The 18,485-nt window shown below is 41.7% G+C and overlaps 1 protein-coding gene across 18 annotated transcripts in view; it reads right to left on the reverse strand.

Moving 5' to 3' along the window:
* PLEKHA5 (pleckstrin homology domain containing A5) overlaps positions 1-18,485 on the reverse strand; it is a 267,495-nt gene that overhangs the window by 48,040 nt on the left and 200,970 nt on the right. For 8 of the 18 annotated variants that reach the window (XM_084809203.1, XM_084809198.1, XM_084809197.1 and 5 more), the window contains 3 exons: positions 12,340-12,807; positions 2,207-2,675; positions 542-628 (listed from right to left, as the gene is read on the reverse strand). In XM_084809203.1, the coding sequence (XP_084665329.1) occupies positions 542-628; positions 2,207-2,675; positions 12,340-12,807 (1,024 nt within the window). The remainder of the gene's footprint in view (positions 1-541; positions 629-2,206; positions 2,676-12,339; positions 12,808-18,485) is intronic. The other 10 variants (XM_084809207.1, XM_084809201.1, XM_084809216.1 and 7 more) reach the window with 3 other exon arrangements.

Genomic DNA, 18,485 nt, shown 5'->3' on the forward strand with positions numbered 1-18,485 from the left:
AAATCTTAGGTATTGAAAAGTAAAATCCTTTTAATTATGGGAATAAAAATGTGCAATTAGCGGGTGGATAGTTTCTTTTCACAAGACAGCACAAGATATAACAAACTGCCTACAGCGCCAATTTTCTAGCTAACTGAGACTTCCATTCTGTAGTAATAAAAAGCTCCAGTAATTGGTATTTCCCCTCTGCAACTGAATTAACAACTTAATAATAGGTCAATCTGTGAAATGAACAACAATAAAATCTTAAAGGTATCTTGCTGTTGTCCAACATGGGTCAAAAACAATTATTTCCAGATAGGAACTATACAGTACAAATTACATTTATACTAAAAAAGTAGCAGAGTACTCTTGCAAAAATTAATACATCCAAATAGATTTGAGCTGTCAGAAGGAAACCCTTTATGTATTGAAATAAGCAAAAAAGGAAAGTGCAGTTAATACAGCTTCTAAAACCAGAATAGCTGTTGTGTTGCATGCTGTATTTTATGGGCTGTTCTTAAATAAAAAATGATGGGCTATGTATACAAATGCCACTCACCGTTTTGCCTTGCAAGCTCTGGGGAGTAATAGGCTGTACACTCAGACCTGCTGGCATCGACCTTCTGTCAGGCACAAAGACATGCTGCTATGGGAAAATGAAAAAAAAAGTACACTATAATTCAGGATGCCTGTCAAAGCTTTAAGAACCAAAGGTTAAGTGTGATATTTTAAATATGATTTTCCAAGTCAACTTAGGGTTTATGAAAGGTGTCCAAAGTGAAGGTGCTAGTTAATAACTTGTCAGTACAAATACACTGAAACAGCAGCACTTTCATCTCAAACCTTGCAAATGTCAAGAATCCCCAGAAATCCAGAGTGCACTCTAACTACAAGTAATAAGGATTCATTTATTTATTTATTTTAGAAGCTTACATCCCAACTTATTTTCACTAGGAACTCAAAGTGTCTAACAAATAAAAAATCAACATATAACATAAAAACAAACATAGTATTCCCTATTCCTAATAAGATAATAAAACCACAGTATTAACATGGCTCATAACATTTAAGGCCCTCATTAAAACGCTTTGTTTTTTCTTTAAAAAAAGTTCAACTCAGTGTTCACCTGTCAGTCTTTGCTGAGTCCAGAAACTAAAGTGGAACAAGTTTACACACAGTCCTGCACTAGATACACTGGTTTGCTAGGTCGCTCCCTGATTATTGGCAAGCATCTCTCTCACTTTTTCCGATACATAAACCACTCCTTGGGTAAGTATTTAGAGATAGGACTTGAAGTTTGGGACCATTCCTGTGATTTAAATACAATATGGGATATGGCCCTTAAAGAGCCAAAGGGGAAGGGACTGAATAAACGCTGCATATGGGGTGAATACTCTAATGGCACCTTTTCACACAACAGCACTTTGAAATAGAATACAGATGCCCAAGTGCAAAATATACTCCAATCTGTTCAGAAGCGTACATGCACGTAATATCTGCTGTTTGTCCCATTCATACACATGGAAACAGTGATCGGAAAAGATCAAGTTCTCACTCTCTGAGGGGCTCTTCACAACAGACATGGAGTGCATGGTTTTCCACTCAGGAATCTGTGAACAATAATAAGACACACAAGGTCGTATCCTAGAATACAGAATCAAAATATGGATTTAAGCCCCCATTTTGCCATTTGACAACTTGTAAGGCAATCTATACCCTTTCTGAATCTATTACCCCAGCGTGTGGGAAGCTATCCATGCTTCTGGGGGACAAGGGGCAGGAAGCAGTCAGGTCACGACACCTAGCAGTACTAAAAGGGTCAGGGTTCTGTCAAAAAATAGGATGTTGAGGGCTCCTGAAGGAGCTTAGTTGGGTCCTTTCCACAAACAGGTTTTTTAAATTCTGAAAACACCTCATGCTGCATGGAGCACTGGCAAATGAAATGGAAAGGTAGGAATCTTTCAACCTATACTTGAGATTTTCTGTCTCCATTACAGCCAGTTCAGCATTCTCAATTCTGTGCAGGTTCTCTCTACCACATGGGTTTACAAATCAGAGTTTTCTCATTGGCTCCTCTTAAGTGCTAGCATTACATGTGGTATTTCTTTTGTGAACCACATGGTACCAACACACGATGGAAAGACTGGTTCCAGGTTACACACAACATTTCATTGAAGATAAAGTTACTGAAGTAATAGATTGGGTTTCTAAACCAATCTCTCACCTTTGTATGATGTGGCCTATGTCTGCGGTCAAGTGTAACATCTCCTCTTTGCACTGGTGAGGACACTTCCGACCTGTAGTTCCTCTGGGGGGAGTATCCTTGGAAACCTGCTATTGAACCATGGGAAGGTGATGTGGGAATCAAATGCATTGTTTGATCAGATATATTAATCATGGTTTTGGGACTACTTAAAGTACCGTGTCTAGTAAGAGTTGTTTGCTTATTGTAAAACTGCCGTTGTTGCCATTCGTAGAGTTGCCACATGGTGTCATCTCGCATAGATCTCCTTTTGTCCTCAGCTGGCAATGATCCAAGGGTCTTATCATAAATAGATGGTGTTACACTGCAGATACTTTCCGGCCTGGTTTTGGTATTTCTTGGTAGGGTTCGATAACCTTCTGGATACCGAGGTACAACTTGGGCTCGATGGCTTGGCATGTTTCTTGGTAAAGTTTGATATGAAATAATGCTGAAACAAGAAATCTCTTTCAGTAATTCAAAATATAAGTAGCTATGGAAATAAGCAGCACTTACGTTTTCTTCCCCATTTCACCTTTCTGGGTTACAAATAATTTACTTGGGTACTTTACCCCTCCACACACAAAAATCTAGTCCTTGTCCCCAACGTACAAACGGTAACATTGGGTAGAGCAAGGTACTCTTTTTCTAAGGCCGTATCTGTTGCAGCCCATCTGTGAATATACCCCCGTGGCACAGTGATGCAACATGGGTGGGGATACATAAAAATCTATACAAGAAGGGCCTTTCCTCAAGTAAATAATGAAGCGTTTGGGAGATGCAGTAAGTATCGTATTTTCAGATAAAATGAGTGCTTCAGAGAGAATGTCTAAGACTGGAGAAATATGAATTATGGAAGCAGAACACCACACATTATGAAGATATTGTTCACCTACATATTTCCTTTTACAAATCATATTCCCATTACCTGACATACTAAAAAAGTACAGGAAGCTTAGAAAGGGTAAAAAGGTAAAGGTAAAGGTGTCCCCAACCAGTCGTGTCCGACTCTAGGGTGTGGTGCTCATCCCCGTTTCTAAGCCGAAGAGCCAGCGCTGTCCGAAGACGCTTCCATGGTGATGTGGCCGGCATGACTGAACACCGAGGTGCACGGAATGCTGTTACCTTTCCCGCCGAGGTGGTACCTATTTATCTACTTGCAATTTCTTGCTTTCGAACTGCTAGGTTGGCAGAAGCTGGGACTGAAGACGGGAGCTCACTCCGTCATGCAGCACTCGGGTCTCGAACTGCTGACCTGCCGACCTTCCAGTCTGCAGTTCAGCGTCTTAACCACTCAATTTTCTAGTTATAATCCTAGGTGCTCTGAAACACCAAATCCCCAAGTTTTTACATACCAGGTAGTTTTCCTTCATGATCTTATCCCATCTGATGTGCAAAGAGGAGGCATGTATTGTTGGTGCTATTTGGCCCCAAACAGTGCCAGCTCTAGGTTCTTGAGGGCCCTTGGTCAAGATACTCTTAATGCCCACCCACCTTACTGACTCTACTTTTTGACTGCCATTGTCACCAGCTCTTGCTCCTCCTTTTTCATCATTATTGTTATCATCTGCTTGCTAGGCAGAAAGCCAATGCCAAGCATGCAGTGGCATCTACTGCTCCTCCTTCACACCACCACTGTTATCTGGGCCAGAGTAAGAGGCAAGAGAATAAGCAGCTTTCAAGGGTGAAGAGGAGACACGAGTCCAGTGGCCCTACTGCTGGGGTGTGGGTTCTCAGCAAGTGCACGACCATGCGAAGGGTTTATGCCAGCCCCGGGCCAAAAGACCATAAATATGAATCTTATTTTTACTGACTGATTCTTGTAAAACCTCTAGTGATTTAACAAATAAGCTAACACATCTATAGTGAGGACTGAAACTCAGCTGACCTTCAAACACAGATACACAGTGACGGCACTGTAACTGAAATCTAACAGAACAGTTAAGAGTCTGAATAGCAAGAATCCTTTGCATTAGAGATGGGAAGAAGTCCAACGGACCCACCAATTTAACCACAGTAAAATCAGCTTGAAAAAACTCCCAACATGTTGCTTGTTTTAGGCAATAGCCCCTATTTTTCAGCTGCATCACGGAGTCATCTGTAAGCAAGGAGAAGAGACTTTGCATTCCTCTGTACTGAAACAGATCTGAGACACGCTTGATCTCACAGGAGTGATCCTATGATGATGTATACTTCTGTATGTGTAAGGAAAGGCAGCAGTGAGGATAAAATAGGATAACCCTAGGAGCTCCTTGAAGGAAAGCAGGGGATACAAACAGCAGAGATAAAAATGTCCTTCAGTGCTCACATTCTTCCATTTGTATGGTGAAAGGCAGTACACTACTCCCTAAAATACTGCTCTAGGAGATATCATTAATTTCATTCCTCTGGTGGTTATGGTTGGAGACCGATGCCCAGGTTTCAGCTGCCATGCTTCCCCATGATGATATATATTTATGGATGTGTGAGGCAGTTGTGCTGGCAGCCGCCATAACAAGAAAAGGGGAAATATGCAGAAATGCAGAGGGTGAGTTGGTGAGGCTCAGTGGTCCTGACCTATCAGACCACTGAGGATGCACAGCCATAAAATGAGCCTTCCACATTAAAGAACATGCAAGGTCTTGTTCTGCTATTCTCTCCCAAGGTTTAGCAGTTGCCTGGTATCTCCTTGGCCCATTCTGCCATGGGCTATAGTTTGTAGCTTCACATCTCCTAGTTTTAAGAAGCTCAACTATTTTTTCCACAAGGATAAAACTAAATAATAAACTTAAAAATTATGAAGTTTTTCAGTACTGTGCTGTACTAATCTAATGTTATAAATCAGTTGGCCATTTGTGACTGATAGCTGCTCTATCCAGTTAACCCTTTCTTTCCAAACTCATCAAATCTCCAAGTCTGCTTCGTGGTTCTTTGCAAGAAAATGAGGTGGTGGGGGGGGAATGCACTACCTGGTTGTAGATGACACTGTACAATACATTTAACTTGTTTCTAAAGCTTGTATGAAACTGTAAGTTGGCAAGAACTTTTTTTGTTAAAAGGACTAGTACTTTTTGCTTTTCTTAGTAAGCTACTATGGGACTGTTTGCATGACACGACAGCCCAACATGGGTTATTTAATTCATGATGAGGTTGCGGGGCGTGTGCAGCTGCCATTTTGAATATGCAACCTGCTGCTTGGGGGTAGTTGTGTCATGCAAACCCAGTGAGGTTCTGTTTTAGGGTATGCAATGTTTGTTTAACTCTTGCATAACCCACACTCACCAGGTTTGCAAGACACAACAACCCTGAGTTGCATATGCAACCTGGTGCTCACAGGTTAAATAAACCACAACGAGTTGCGACATGTCGTCTGAACCCAGTCAGTAACTACAAACTGGGAGGCACAAACTTTGCACAAAACAAAGATTGTTTTTACTCTCAAAATAGAGGATGAACTTTTTTTGTACATGAACTACTGTGCCCAAACGTCCCTGATAATTCTCTCTCCCCTTCTGATTTCCTGCTATTTGTCCGCCTGCCCTTCCTATGCTCAGGGGAGGTAGGTAGAGATTTTATAGCACAGAGGCATCTAGGCCATACTGCACCATATGCTAGATAACAGTTCAAGCAGCGGCCTCTGAGTTTTCATTCGGGTCATGTTTAAAACCTTCTTGCAGCGGCCAGGTATTAAAAAAGAAAACAACCGGGAGGAAGGGAGAACTCTTTGCCCAGCTATCTCTAATCCCTTTTCTCCCCCTCTTCTCTCTCTGGCAAAGAAGTTGCATGTAGGTTGTTCTTTATGTCCTTCTCCCTAGATAACAGTTTCTTCTTCTTCAACCAATTTGAGTCCATACAATCTCATGCTCATGACTTAGCTGAAGTGAGCAGCTGACTATTAAGGGAGGGAAGGCAGATAAAAGTGGGATAGGTTATCAGGGGGTGGGAGATGGTGAGGCTGAACCACATCCCAATTCTCACGGGTACATAGGGAAAACAGGTTTACAAGCAGAGTGCTTGTTGTAGTGTAAAGCCTCAAGCATCTAAAAAGAAAGAGTTTTTAAAGAGTTGTTTTGAATTTTGCAAGCTGACTTGAGGCTATGGAGAGGCAGGATAAACATTGCTACATTTTATTTTTTTAAATGATGAGGCATCTGCTACTCGCCTGGAAGCAACTGCTAATCATTGCAGGCAACCAGGTGATGGTGGCAATTTGCATGTTTAGCACGGGGGAGTCCCCTCTATCTCTTTTTCATTATTTATATCATATTGGCTTCCTTGAAATTAACATCCTTTTACTACATTGCCTTCAAAACTATATTGAATACTAAGTTTAATATACTGGTAGTATATACAAAAGAGAAAAAAGCTCTTTATTTATCCCAAAGCAGTCTACTAAATCCTGTCATTCATTCTCTTTTACAAATTAGCTTTAAGCAAAACCATAATTTTTAAGTATATGGCATATGTTAACAATTTCATCCATATTTAACTAACAAGATGTTCTCCGTGATCAAGAAAATTTAGATCCTGCCAGTTAATAATGTTTTGTTAATAGCTTTTGCCATTATAAAAGTCCTACAATGGAATGAGTTTGTTTTGGAATACAGCCAATGTAATAATGCTGTGACAAAAGCTAAAAAGAATTCAAATGGGATAAATTCACAGTTCTTATGCCTACTCAAATGGAAAACACAGTAATTTAATGCAAGCATAATGTGATAAAATTAAAGATATTATACTCCCCACCCCCTCTCTACGGGAATGCTCAAATCAGTTTTTATTTGATGTGTTCCTTTACATACCATGAGCAGTCTGATCTAACACAGATCACATAATCACAGTTCAGTGAATGGGAGAGTGCTCTGGCCTTGCACATTCCCTCTTCCCCTTTCGTACATGAATTTTCCTTTCTTCCCCTTTCAGAGCTAACCATGGTGCAGCGTTACTTCTGGACTGATAATGCTAATGGTTAGAAGCTGTTTTTCAAATGCTGGTTAAAGCTAACCAAGTTTAGTATCCAGCATCGGTGCAGATATAAGCCTGCACCGTGGACAATTCTGTAAAGGGATACAGACAGACAAACATAAGAAACACCATGTTGGATCAGATTAAGGGTTCATCTGGTCCACCAATCTGTTCACACAGTGGCCAACTAACTGCCTGTGGGAAACCCACAAGTAAGACATGAATGCAATAACACCCACCCACTTGTGTTCCCCAGCAACTGGTGTACACAGGCATACTGCTTCTGATACTGGAGCTATCATCTAACCATCAAGACTAGTAGCCATTGATAGCTTTATCCTCCATGAATCTGTGAAGTATATATGAGCAAAGGAAGTGTGCAAGTCTGCAACTTACTCCCAAATGCTTTAGTCAGGTTATGGGACTGGAAATATTATGTCTGTACCAAATCTGTGTTCTAGCGGAAGTCCCAGTGTACCTCAGTATTTTAAATGAAAAAATCTGGTCCTCACCAAACAGGTATCAGTCTTTCCATGAGACCCCTTAATATGAACAATGTCTTAGAACTCCTTACATTCTGGACCTTGCCCCACCCCCTCCTCCTTTCACCCCTCAGTATTTTAAACTCTCAGTGCAAGGGTTATATACACTTTAGCAATCTTCATTAATAGACCCTGATTTTAATTGTATGCTTCTTTAAAAACCAATTGTTAAAACCTAATGGAGTGGTGGAATAGCTTATTGAAATGCCTTTATCATCTTTTCTTTATATCCATGCATACCCTTCCGCAGCACACATAAACTTTGCCATGTATAGCACGCAAATCAAATACCCACTATATTTGCTGCTAAAACTGGGAGGAAACTCCAACATAGTTATTACAAGTCTGGATGTACTGTCAAAATGGTACAATATGCAATGCTCTTGCTGCATGAAGACAACAATGGAACAATGTGTTAAGAGCTACATTCTAAAGATTGTAAGGCACCTTTATGTGGACACAGTTTAATATAAATGTAAACATTGGATCAATTTAAGTGACTACTTGAATTACAGCATGAATGGGTGCCCAAAACTAACTGCAGGAATAAGAACACTGTGCCAAAGATCACACACGTAGACGCCAAATCCAAGTCAAACCAAGTACAATTCCAAAAAAACAGCTATCACAAATCAATCTGTATCCTTCCCCTTCTGCACTTGGAAGCCCAACTGATATCTAGAACCTCAAACTTGTTGCAGGGTGGATAACTTGTTGCAGGGTTGATAAAAAATATATTATTTTTCATAATTGGATTTTTAATTTAAATTGGATTTTTTTTTAAAGCTGTATGTACCAAGTCGTTCTTGAATAATACCTAGGCTAATATTAAATATGGATATACACATGCTGGCCCTACTGTTAATCTATAAACTGAATCAACTCCTCTGCCACATACATTGAGTTAAGGGCACTTTTCTATGCAAATGAAGAACCATTTGATCATTTCTCAAATATAAATACTTACACTCTACCTACCAAATATAGGCATTTCTCTTTCCCCTGATGAAAATAAACTGCTCTAATTTGCCTGGTAAATATCAGACCTTGTTTGCTACTTTGTTTTTGTGAGAGTGGAATTGGGCCAAGGCAAAGGAAAGCAGAAAAGAGCAACACTGGAAAGAAGAACAGAAGACAAAATTGTCTAGTGCACAGGTTCCTATATTCCCATAGTTGTGGTGAAGGCCTCCCTTGAGAAGGGAGTGATGCCATCAGCTCTCAAGGAGGCAGTGATAAGACCACTCTTAAAGAAGCCCTCCTTGGATCCTCAAGTTCTGAACAACTTTCGCCCAGTCTCAAATCTGCCATTTTTGGGCAAGGTGATTGAGCAGGTGGTGGCGATGCAGTTGAAGGCACACTTGGAATAAACTGATTATCTAGACCCATTTCAGTTGGGCTTCAGGCTTGGGCATGGGACAGAAACGGCTTTGGTCGCCTTGGTAGATGATATGAGGAGGGCTCTGGATAGGGGTGAATGCTCCTTCCTTGTTCTCCTTGACTTCTCAGCGGCTTTTGATACCGTTGACCACGGTATCCTCCTGGAGCGCCTGGAGGGGTTGGGCGTTGGAGACACCATATTGTGGTGGTTCCGGTCCTTCCTTTCCGGCAGGTACCAGAGGGTAGCACTGGGAGAGGAGGTTTCGGACCTGTGGCCAGTCACTTGTGGGGTGCCACAGGGTTCCATCCTCTCCCCGATGCTATTTAATATCTATGTGAAGCCGCTGGGGGCTATCATCAGGAGGTTTGGGGTGCGGTGTCATCAATATGCGGATGACACGCAGCTCTACCTCTCGTTCAAATCTTCACCAAGGTTGGCCGTAGAATCCCTGTCCAAATGTCTGGAGACGGTGAGTGGCTGGATGGGGAGGAATAAACTGAAGCTGAACCCTGACAAGACCGAGGTACTTTTGGTGGGAGACAAGAGGAGGCTGGGGGATGTTGACCTGGTGTTGAATGGGGTACAGCTACCCTTGAAAGACCAGGTCCGCAGCCTGGGGGTCATTTTGGACTCCCAGCTGTCCATGGAGGCTCAGGTGTCAGCTGTGAGCTGGACAGCGCTGTATCAACTAGATCTGATACGGCGGCTGTGCCTCTTCCTTCCCGACCATCTGCTCCCATCGGTAGTACATGCCCTGGTCTCCTCTTGTTTAGACTACTGTAATGCGCTCTACATGGGGTTACCCTTGAAGACGGTTCGGAAGCTGCAGCTGGTACAGAACGTGGCAGCTCACCTGATTAAAGGCAGCCGCCGGTGAGATCACATCACTCCAGTGCTGAAGGAGTTGCACTGGTTACCAGTTGTTTTCTGGGCCAAATTCAAGGTGTTGGTTTTGACCTTTAAAACTCTATATGGTTCCGGCCCAGCCTATCTTAAGGAGCACCTCCAGCAACACCAGACAGGCCGCTTAACAAGATCAGCCTCAGATGGCCTTCTCTCTGTCCCATCAGCCAGGACAGCTAGATTGGTGGGGACGAGGGAGAGGGCCTTTTCTGTGGTGGCCCCCACTCTGTGGAACTCCCTCCCTAGGGAACTCCGCCATGCCCCCTCTTTAATGAGCTTCCGTCGTGCATTAAAAATGTGGTTGTTCAGGCAGGCATTTGGGGTGGGTTAGGGTATTTTAGAAAACGTTTTTATTGTAGAATTTTATTGTTTTAAACTGTTTTATTATATGCTGTACATCGCCCAGAGTGGCTGGGTGACCAGCCAGATGGGCAATTAATAAATTTAATAATAATAATAATAATAATAATAATAATAATAGTTAACTTCACAAAATGTCATGGCTGCTGGTTGGAAAAAAAGGCACTATATGGGAATATTTTAAAGACTAGGTTTGGACGACACAGCTCGTTGCAGGTTATTTAACTTGCAGGTGCCAGGTTCAATATCCAACCCGCATTTGGGGCTATTGTGCAGTGTGAACCTGGCGAGCGTAGGTTATGCGAGGGTTAAATCACTGTCGCATAACCTAAAACAGACCATGGGTTATGTGCTAGAGAAACCCTAAAACAGACATTAGGACAGACCATGGGTTCACCCTCGCGTAATCCACGCTCACTGGGTTCACACCACATGACAATGCCTGAGTGGGGGTTGCTTATTCAAAATGGCAGCTGCACACGCCCCACAGCCTCATGTCGTGTGAACAGCTCCATGCTCGCTATAGGTATAAAAAAGGAAAGCATTCAAAATGGCAACAAAAAGATGTAAGGCCTGATGGTAAGAATGAAACAACAGTGTAAATACTTTATTTAGTTGCAAATTAACATGGTTTAGTGGTCAGATTTGCACCACTGTTTATATGAATATATGAAGTAGAATTTAGAGACTTATTTAAATAGGCCTTTTTCTCTTGCTGATTTGAATGATTTAAATCAATCCACATTCTTGTAGTGACATTACTCCATGAACTATTCATTTAAAGTGAATTATCAGAGTGAAATATTTTGTAATAAAAACTAAGCAACAAGTATTAAGCATTCCTGTTTAGATTCCTGCCAAGGCATTCTGGAAGCAATGCCCTTCTGTCTCTTGTCATGCAGAACCACCATTTCTCATCCCCACTGGATTTAATAGCGTCAGTCATTCAGAGATAGAACTTAAAGCTCTCTGAATAAGTACTGAAAATACACTGCTGGTATCTTCATGGTTCTATATATTTATTTCTAGTATTGTATATGCAGAAAGAACTAGAGGAAAAAATGTTAATTCCACAATACCCATTCTAAATGTAGATAGTAATTTGGAAGAAAGCTAATGGGTCTGTTTGCATAACCTGACAGCAAATGAGGCTGTGACATGTGTGGCTGCCATTTTGAATATGCAATCCCCACTAGGGGGTTGTTGTATTGGGCAAACCCAGCAAGCATGGGTTATGTGAGGATTAAAAAACCCTTGCATAACCCACAGTCTGTTTTAAATACCTAACGACAAGCTGCAGTGTGTCATCCAAACCTGGTCATTCAGTCTAGCCCCCTGCTTTAAGTATCCTTTAAAGTTATTTGAATTACAGCATTTTCTCTCACAAAAATATCACGAAAAAGTATTTGCCATTTAAAAGTATCATTGCTTTGCTGAATTTAGAGAGGAGCATAAGTTGTTTGCAACAAAGCTATACACTTATAAGGTCAGCATGGGAGTGCATGGTTTTCATGGAGGAATCTGAACTTAACTCCCAGCATAATCAGGAGGAGAGGTGGTAACTGAGCTACTGCTAATAAAATGGGACACTACTGGACTTGTAGTTGTAATCAGGGAGGCTGTCAAAAGGCTGGGTTAATAGTCCTCTTTAGCATCTTAATTAAAAGGAGACAATCTAGAATGGAGAGCTGGATCACATAAATTGGAAACAGCTTTTCTAGGAGAGGTACCCATCTCTTCAAGTATAATAGTTACTATCAGCCCTAGGGTCTTTGGAACAGGGAGCACTATAAATCAAAATAAATTTAGGTTTTGGCAGATATCTCAAAGCCTGTTTGAATCCTACATTTTAGTAACCAAGGTAATATATAACAGTTTCAAGGGCCCTTTGGAGCCCCAATTAAGATTTTATAGTAACATGAAACTGAATCACAGTATACATCAAGACTAAGATGTCAGGACTGCCAAATAGTTGTGAAATTACTCACCCTCTTGTTTCTTCATCTTGTCCCTTTCCTCTCTGTATTTTTATCCACTGTTCCAATTGCAGCATTGAATTAGTTCTCTGTATAACACGTTCAGACTCTATGTGTGAGTGAATAGCATTGTGATGTATTCCATCTCCAGAGTCCCCCAAAATAAGGTTGACAGCTTTCTCTGATCCATTTAAATGAACGGGCTTGTAGGGTCCTGATGCAACTGTGCTTGCTGGCAAACTACCATACTCTGACCCCAACGAATTCAGTTTTACACTGTTGATTTTTGTTAAGGGTCTATTATCACGCCCAACTTTTTGAAATCCATATTTTTCTGCTTCCAAGGCCTTTTTGTCTTCCATTTTGCTCACTTCTTTGTTCCGCTGATTATTCTGCACCTCTGGTTTAATTAGCGCCCGGTGGTTTGCAATGTTATTCACTTCGCGAGGTGGTGTGTTTTCAGCAGTTATCTTGTCTGCTCTAAAAAAAAAAGGGGGAAGAAACACATGCTGGAAAACAACATCACTAGAAATATGCTGAAACAAGAACAATTCCGACAGTTTAATAGCATGCCATTTCTTCAGCCTTGAAGTTCACGCAGCACTTGCAGGCTACACAGCCATATCAGGTACAAGATTACAGGCCTCAGCAACAGTGCTGAACTCTGAACCCAGACTGATGTAATTACATCCAAACAGAAAGGCTGCCTAGGGCACAGTGTGATTTCCCTGCTTGAACGCTCTTTGAATTGCAGTGCCCGAGATTAAAAAAAGTGGGGAGAGCAAAGGCTGATTCTGCTAAACTTATGATTAACATATTGGGTTGGTCTGCATAATCGAAGAACCCACCATTTATTTAAGCCATGGTGGGCTGTGGCGCATGCTGGCAGCCATTTTGAATATTCAAAGGCCAGCCGCAACTTGTTTTGTTGTGTGAAACCAGAGACTGTGGGTTATGCAAGAATTAACCAACCATGATCTGTTGTCAGGCACTGAATATGCAAATCCTGCCTGGAATGTGCCATCATGCACCCCAGCCTACCGTGGCTTAAATAAGCCATGGTGGGCTGTTTTGATTGTGCAAACCAGGTCACTCCCTATGCACGTTAGGGGAGCAGGAGTGCATCCACCTGCTCAACCCACTATTGACACCCACCTCACCCCACCTCCATGCTTGTTGGATGTTGAGGCAGTGGCATCTCATTTCTATAGCGTCCTTAGCCCACTTCATGGGTTACTTGTGTGAAGAGGCAATGAATGTAGAAAAGGGCAGTGGGATCACAATACTGGCCCCACCCTCAACGAAGTGAAGCTTCCCCCAGTTTTGCCCTTGACAACCATGCATTAGGCATAGATGTCAGGGCGGGGGACTTGTGTAGATCTGTATGCACATAAGCTTCCCTGGGACCAGGAACCCTGAGCAATCAGGGTTCCAGATCCTGGGGAAGCCTATGCACATAGAGATCTATGTGTGGACATCAGGGGTGCAGTAAACTGCTCAGGGTGGAGCCAGCGGTGCAGACCCGCTGCCCCTTTTAATGCATGTTGCCCTTCACATGACTAACATGTGAAGAGGGCTTAGACATGAAACATCCAGCACACTTATGCTCACACTGCACTATCAATATCCCACATGAAATCAGGGAATTGATTGTGCAGTCTAAGCCTTTGGACTTTTCGTGTAGGTGCCATGCAAACAAGATGCCCAAGTGTGGATGTCTGGTGGGCATGGAGCCCACTACCCATCGTGGGTAGGTTTTTCAAAACAGGCCCACAAAGGCTCCTGAATTCTATCCCATAGATGGAACTCTTCAGTTTTTAAAATATGCACAAAAGGGAAATTTTTCATATGGTCTTATTCTCTACATTTAGACCTGGCACTTTCAACTCTACAGTGTTCCCAGGGTTGCTTACAATTTAGGACAAAATACAATGCAATGTGAAGTAATAAAAACAAAACACTCAAGCAAACCACAACAGCAGAAATCCCAGTCAAATGAGCACAGCAGAGATAAAATTACTGTTTTACAGATACTTCACTAGAAGAACCTACCAGTGTTAAAATTCTGCCTTCCATGTTATTACGAAAAAATAGGAACTCCCCCCATATTTAATCTGGAAAATGTAGGAGGGGAGAAAAAAGTGGAGGGCAATCTTCTCAGATTGCATGATTTTGGAAAAGCACACTTTGTGACTTTTCAGCTGTTAAAGCTTCTGGAATCATGACTGATTTCAAGCTGAAGTATTTTGTGATGGAGCAATATACAGACCTATCTAGCTCATAGATTGATTCCATGTGCCAACCTTTTGAGCATCTGAAGGGGAACATTATTCTATTTTAAACTTCACATGGTCACTGACATCATCAATTTGCCACATTTGGTAAGTTTTCATCTCAGTTATTATTCATCGTTTGGAAAACACTTGCGGCTTCTGTAATTACAGCAGGGAAAATATCTGCTGACTTGAACTGTGGTGTCAAATAATTGTATCCTTTCAGAAGCAGTAACAGCTGCACTGTTAGCATATTTACCCACAAGATATTCAGACTTCGACAGATCAACTACTTTTATTAAATTTCCTGTTCTTTCCTCTGCGACATCCCACTTTCTCTTTCATTCTCCTCTTCTGACTATTCTCCTACTCCAAAGTAACCCAATCTTCTCTTCAATTCCAGTCCTACAACCCACTGAGTTTCACTTCCCTCACACCAACCCTTGTTACACACATTGAGGAATCCAGTTCCTCCCCTTCTACTTTCAAATATAATCTGTTTTGTCCACTTTTGAAATATCCCTCTTTTTCAGAGTTTTGTATTCAACAATAAATCCAGTTCTCCTCACCTCCATATCTGAACCAGCTATCAGCCTTCCAAACCTTGATTTTTTAAGCCTAGTCTACTCCACTAGACTTGTTTTTTCCAAGGACCTGTTCTGCTAAAGCTAATGGTTTACTCCATAGTTTCTTCTCATTAGCTCTCTTTGACTATTATTTCACTTTTATGCCTTCCCCTTGGAATCCATGACAGTGCTCTTTCCTGGTTCTCCTTTTATCTCTGATAACTGTTCTTCCCCTTTTGATTATTGATCTTTCCCAATCCCTTAGATCTCTGACTCCTTCAACTGCCTGTGCACTCTCATTTGTGCCCAAATTGCAGCTACCATCTTCATACTAATAACTGTTTTTCTACTGGATGCCTCACTAATATTTCAAACTGATTATGGGTATGAAAGCACTTTATCTTTCTGCTCCAATTCTCCCCCATCCTACATTCCTATTACCATTGGAAATGCTGTTCTCTCTCCCATTTCCCAGTCATTGTCACTGAGGTCATCTTTGTCTTTTAGTAAGTAGGCCTTGCCATTTCTTCAAAGTTTTGCCCTTTCCTGTTTGAACGTACTGCTTAAAATCTAATCTAAACAGTGATTGACAAACTTCATTCATTTTATTTCTATTCCACCCAATAGCCAATGCTCTCATGGCAGTTCACATGATAACTTTGGCTATGAGGCAGTATAGAAATGTTAATAACAACAACAACAACAACAACTTATTTCTATCTTTAGGCAACCCTTTCCAATTAATTCTTCTACTGTGGACCCCTGGGTAATGAACATGGCCCACAATGTCTGAACTCTGAGGTTCAGCCAACTTAACCGAATAAGCTCCATTTTTCCACACACGCACCCTCACACCAAAACTTATTCTAACCAGCTGGTATGTGTCTTCCCCAAATAGCAGAGGAATATCACACCTTGTCCACTGATCCTGCCTTATCAAGAGGTGCTGTGGATTCTAACTGACATGGAATTTCTCTTCCTCCTTACCACATTTGAAATATCCTATCTTTGACAAAGTGTAGAAATTCATTTGCCTAAGCAATTCTACAAACATCTATTCTCATACTGCTTAGACAGATTTTAAATTACCATTTCTTTTATATGCCATGTGGGTTTGGTTCCTTTGAAATAAATTAACTTTAAAAAATTACAATACTGACTGGGTTTGGACGATACGCCACAGCTCATTGTGGGTTAAAGTTCCCACAGGCGCCAAACTATTGTGTCATGCGAACCCAGCGAGCGTGGGTTATGAGAGGGTTAAACAAAACACACCATGGGTTATGCGAGGATTGTTTAATCCTCACATAACCCATGTTTGTTGGGTTTGCACAACACGACAACCCCCGAGTGAGGGTTACATATTTAAACTGGCAGACTCACTGCAGCATGCCATATTGTGCGAGCAGCCCAAGTGTCTGTTGTTTTCAACTACCAGCCTAATCATGCCTAAGTGCTTTTATTATGGTACCCACTACTGATAGATAAATTTTTGGTTCTTTTTATGAGAAAATTTTAAGATTCAATAGAGACTTGTAGTAGTGGAATCAATTTCTGCCATTTTTATGAGCTTGGGGACATTTGGGGAAACAGGCTAGGGCAACATCAGAAGTCTGGGAGGAAACCCCTGCTTGCACTGCATTTTTGTAAAAACTTTAATATCTGCAGTGGAACCCTGACACTTTGCAGAAGGTTCTTGGATATGTTCTAGTTGTCCTGTCCTGCATGAGTGCGACCTGGAACACACCCAAGCTTTCCTATTGCTACAGAATATAGGGGAAGATCTATAATGCAGGAAAAGTTATCTTTCATGGAAGATTGCCTGCCATTAGTGGTCTTCTCATTAAGAACACTTCTCACACACTCCCCCAAGCACCTTGTCCATGGAATTCCAGGAACCAATGCAACACCCATCGAAGGGGATTGTGATCTCCGGTGGAGGGGTATGTGTGAACTTTCTATTACATGCATTATTTGGCTAAAGAATATTTCCTCCCCTGCTGGAAGGCTGGAGCAGTCAGGCTGCCTGCTTATCTCATCCAACTTGCCTTTGTTTATCTTTGTTATGAAAAGGAGTTGGAAAGGAGTCAGAATTTCAGGGGCTGGAATTCGAAGAATCATTGGTTACTTATTAGGATTAAAGACTTCCGGCAGAAGATCTCACTGTCGTTAATTGATGACAACCAGCGGCTGTATTTGATAAGAATTGTATACTACCGAATTATTACTAAACTACAGCGCTGTTCCTGTGGAGTTAATTACTTATTCACTTTTGACTGCTATTTGTTGATGTTGTCGACTCCATCGATTGTGCGTGTAACTCCACCTGTGCTTGGACTATTCTCTGTGGGCTAATTGCCTAATTCCACCTTTTCCTTGTGATCGCCTTGGTCCTGGTTGCTGCCAGCTGGAAGCTTTTAGAGGTTCACTTCAATGTTGGCTATTTCAGTGGTTATGGGTCGCTGACACCCTACGAGGCCTCAGAGGTTTTTGGATGAGAGAAGATGTCATCTTAGATTACTCCCTCTTGATAAACATGTTATGGCTCAAGTTATCAACTGTCTTATATGGAACACTCGCTCTTTAGTACGAAAAGCAGACTTCCTGGCAAATTATTTTCTGCAGCATGAGTTACATCTCTCTTGAGTTACAGAAACATGGTTCCAGCAGGAGGAGCTGGCTATTTGTGCTGTCTTCTCTGCCCTGGAGTATAGTTTTCATACCCCTAGGGTGAGAGGATGGGGAGGAGGAGTTGGGATTAATATAGCAAAAGTTTGGGGTCTATTTAAAGTGTTACCATTGAATGATGGTGCCACTTCCACATTTGAGCTCCTAGCAGGGTGTATTGAGAAATGCAGCCCACTTGTAGCTTGTGTATAATGTCCGCCTGGGGGAAGTTATGAGGAATTTATTGAGGAATTTATAGCATGGCTTTCCCCAATCCCCCTGGGGCAGCACTGTATTACTGTAGGTGATTTTGACATCCATCTGGATTCTAGTGCGATTGGACCGAGTTTTCAATGTATTTTAGCTTCTTTTGGTTTTAAGATCCTCCCCTCCCCTCCTACACATTCAGCTGGTGGAGTGCTGGATCTTGTTACTGTTCGGGAGTTAACTCTCCAGTCTTCAGTTCTAGGATTGGATTTGGGTTATTCAGACCATTTTCTAGTCCATTGTTCCTTTAACCTTGCACTCCCATCACCACCTCCTAAATGAGAGGTCATTTGCAGGGATATTTCAAAGATTACACCAGCGGTCTTTCAAGGCCAACTCTTACAAAATGCCAGCTGGGCTGAGACTTTGGCTCGGAACAGTGATT

This window comes from Heloderma suspectum, chromosome 7 (assembly GCF_057233095.1).
Source record: "Heloderma suspectum isolate Gila_16-S chromosome 7, 16-S_ref, whole genome shotgun sequence".
NCBI classification, from domain to species: domain Eukaryota; kingdom Metazoa; phylum Chordata; class Lepidosauria; order Squamata; family Helodermatidae; genus Heloderma; species Heloderma suspectum.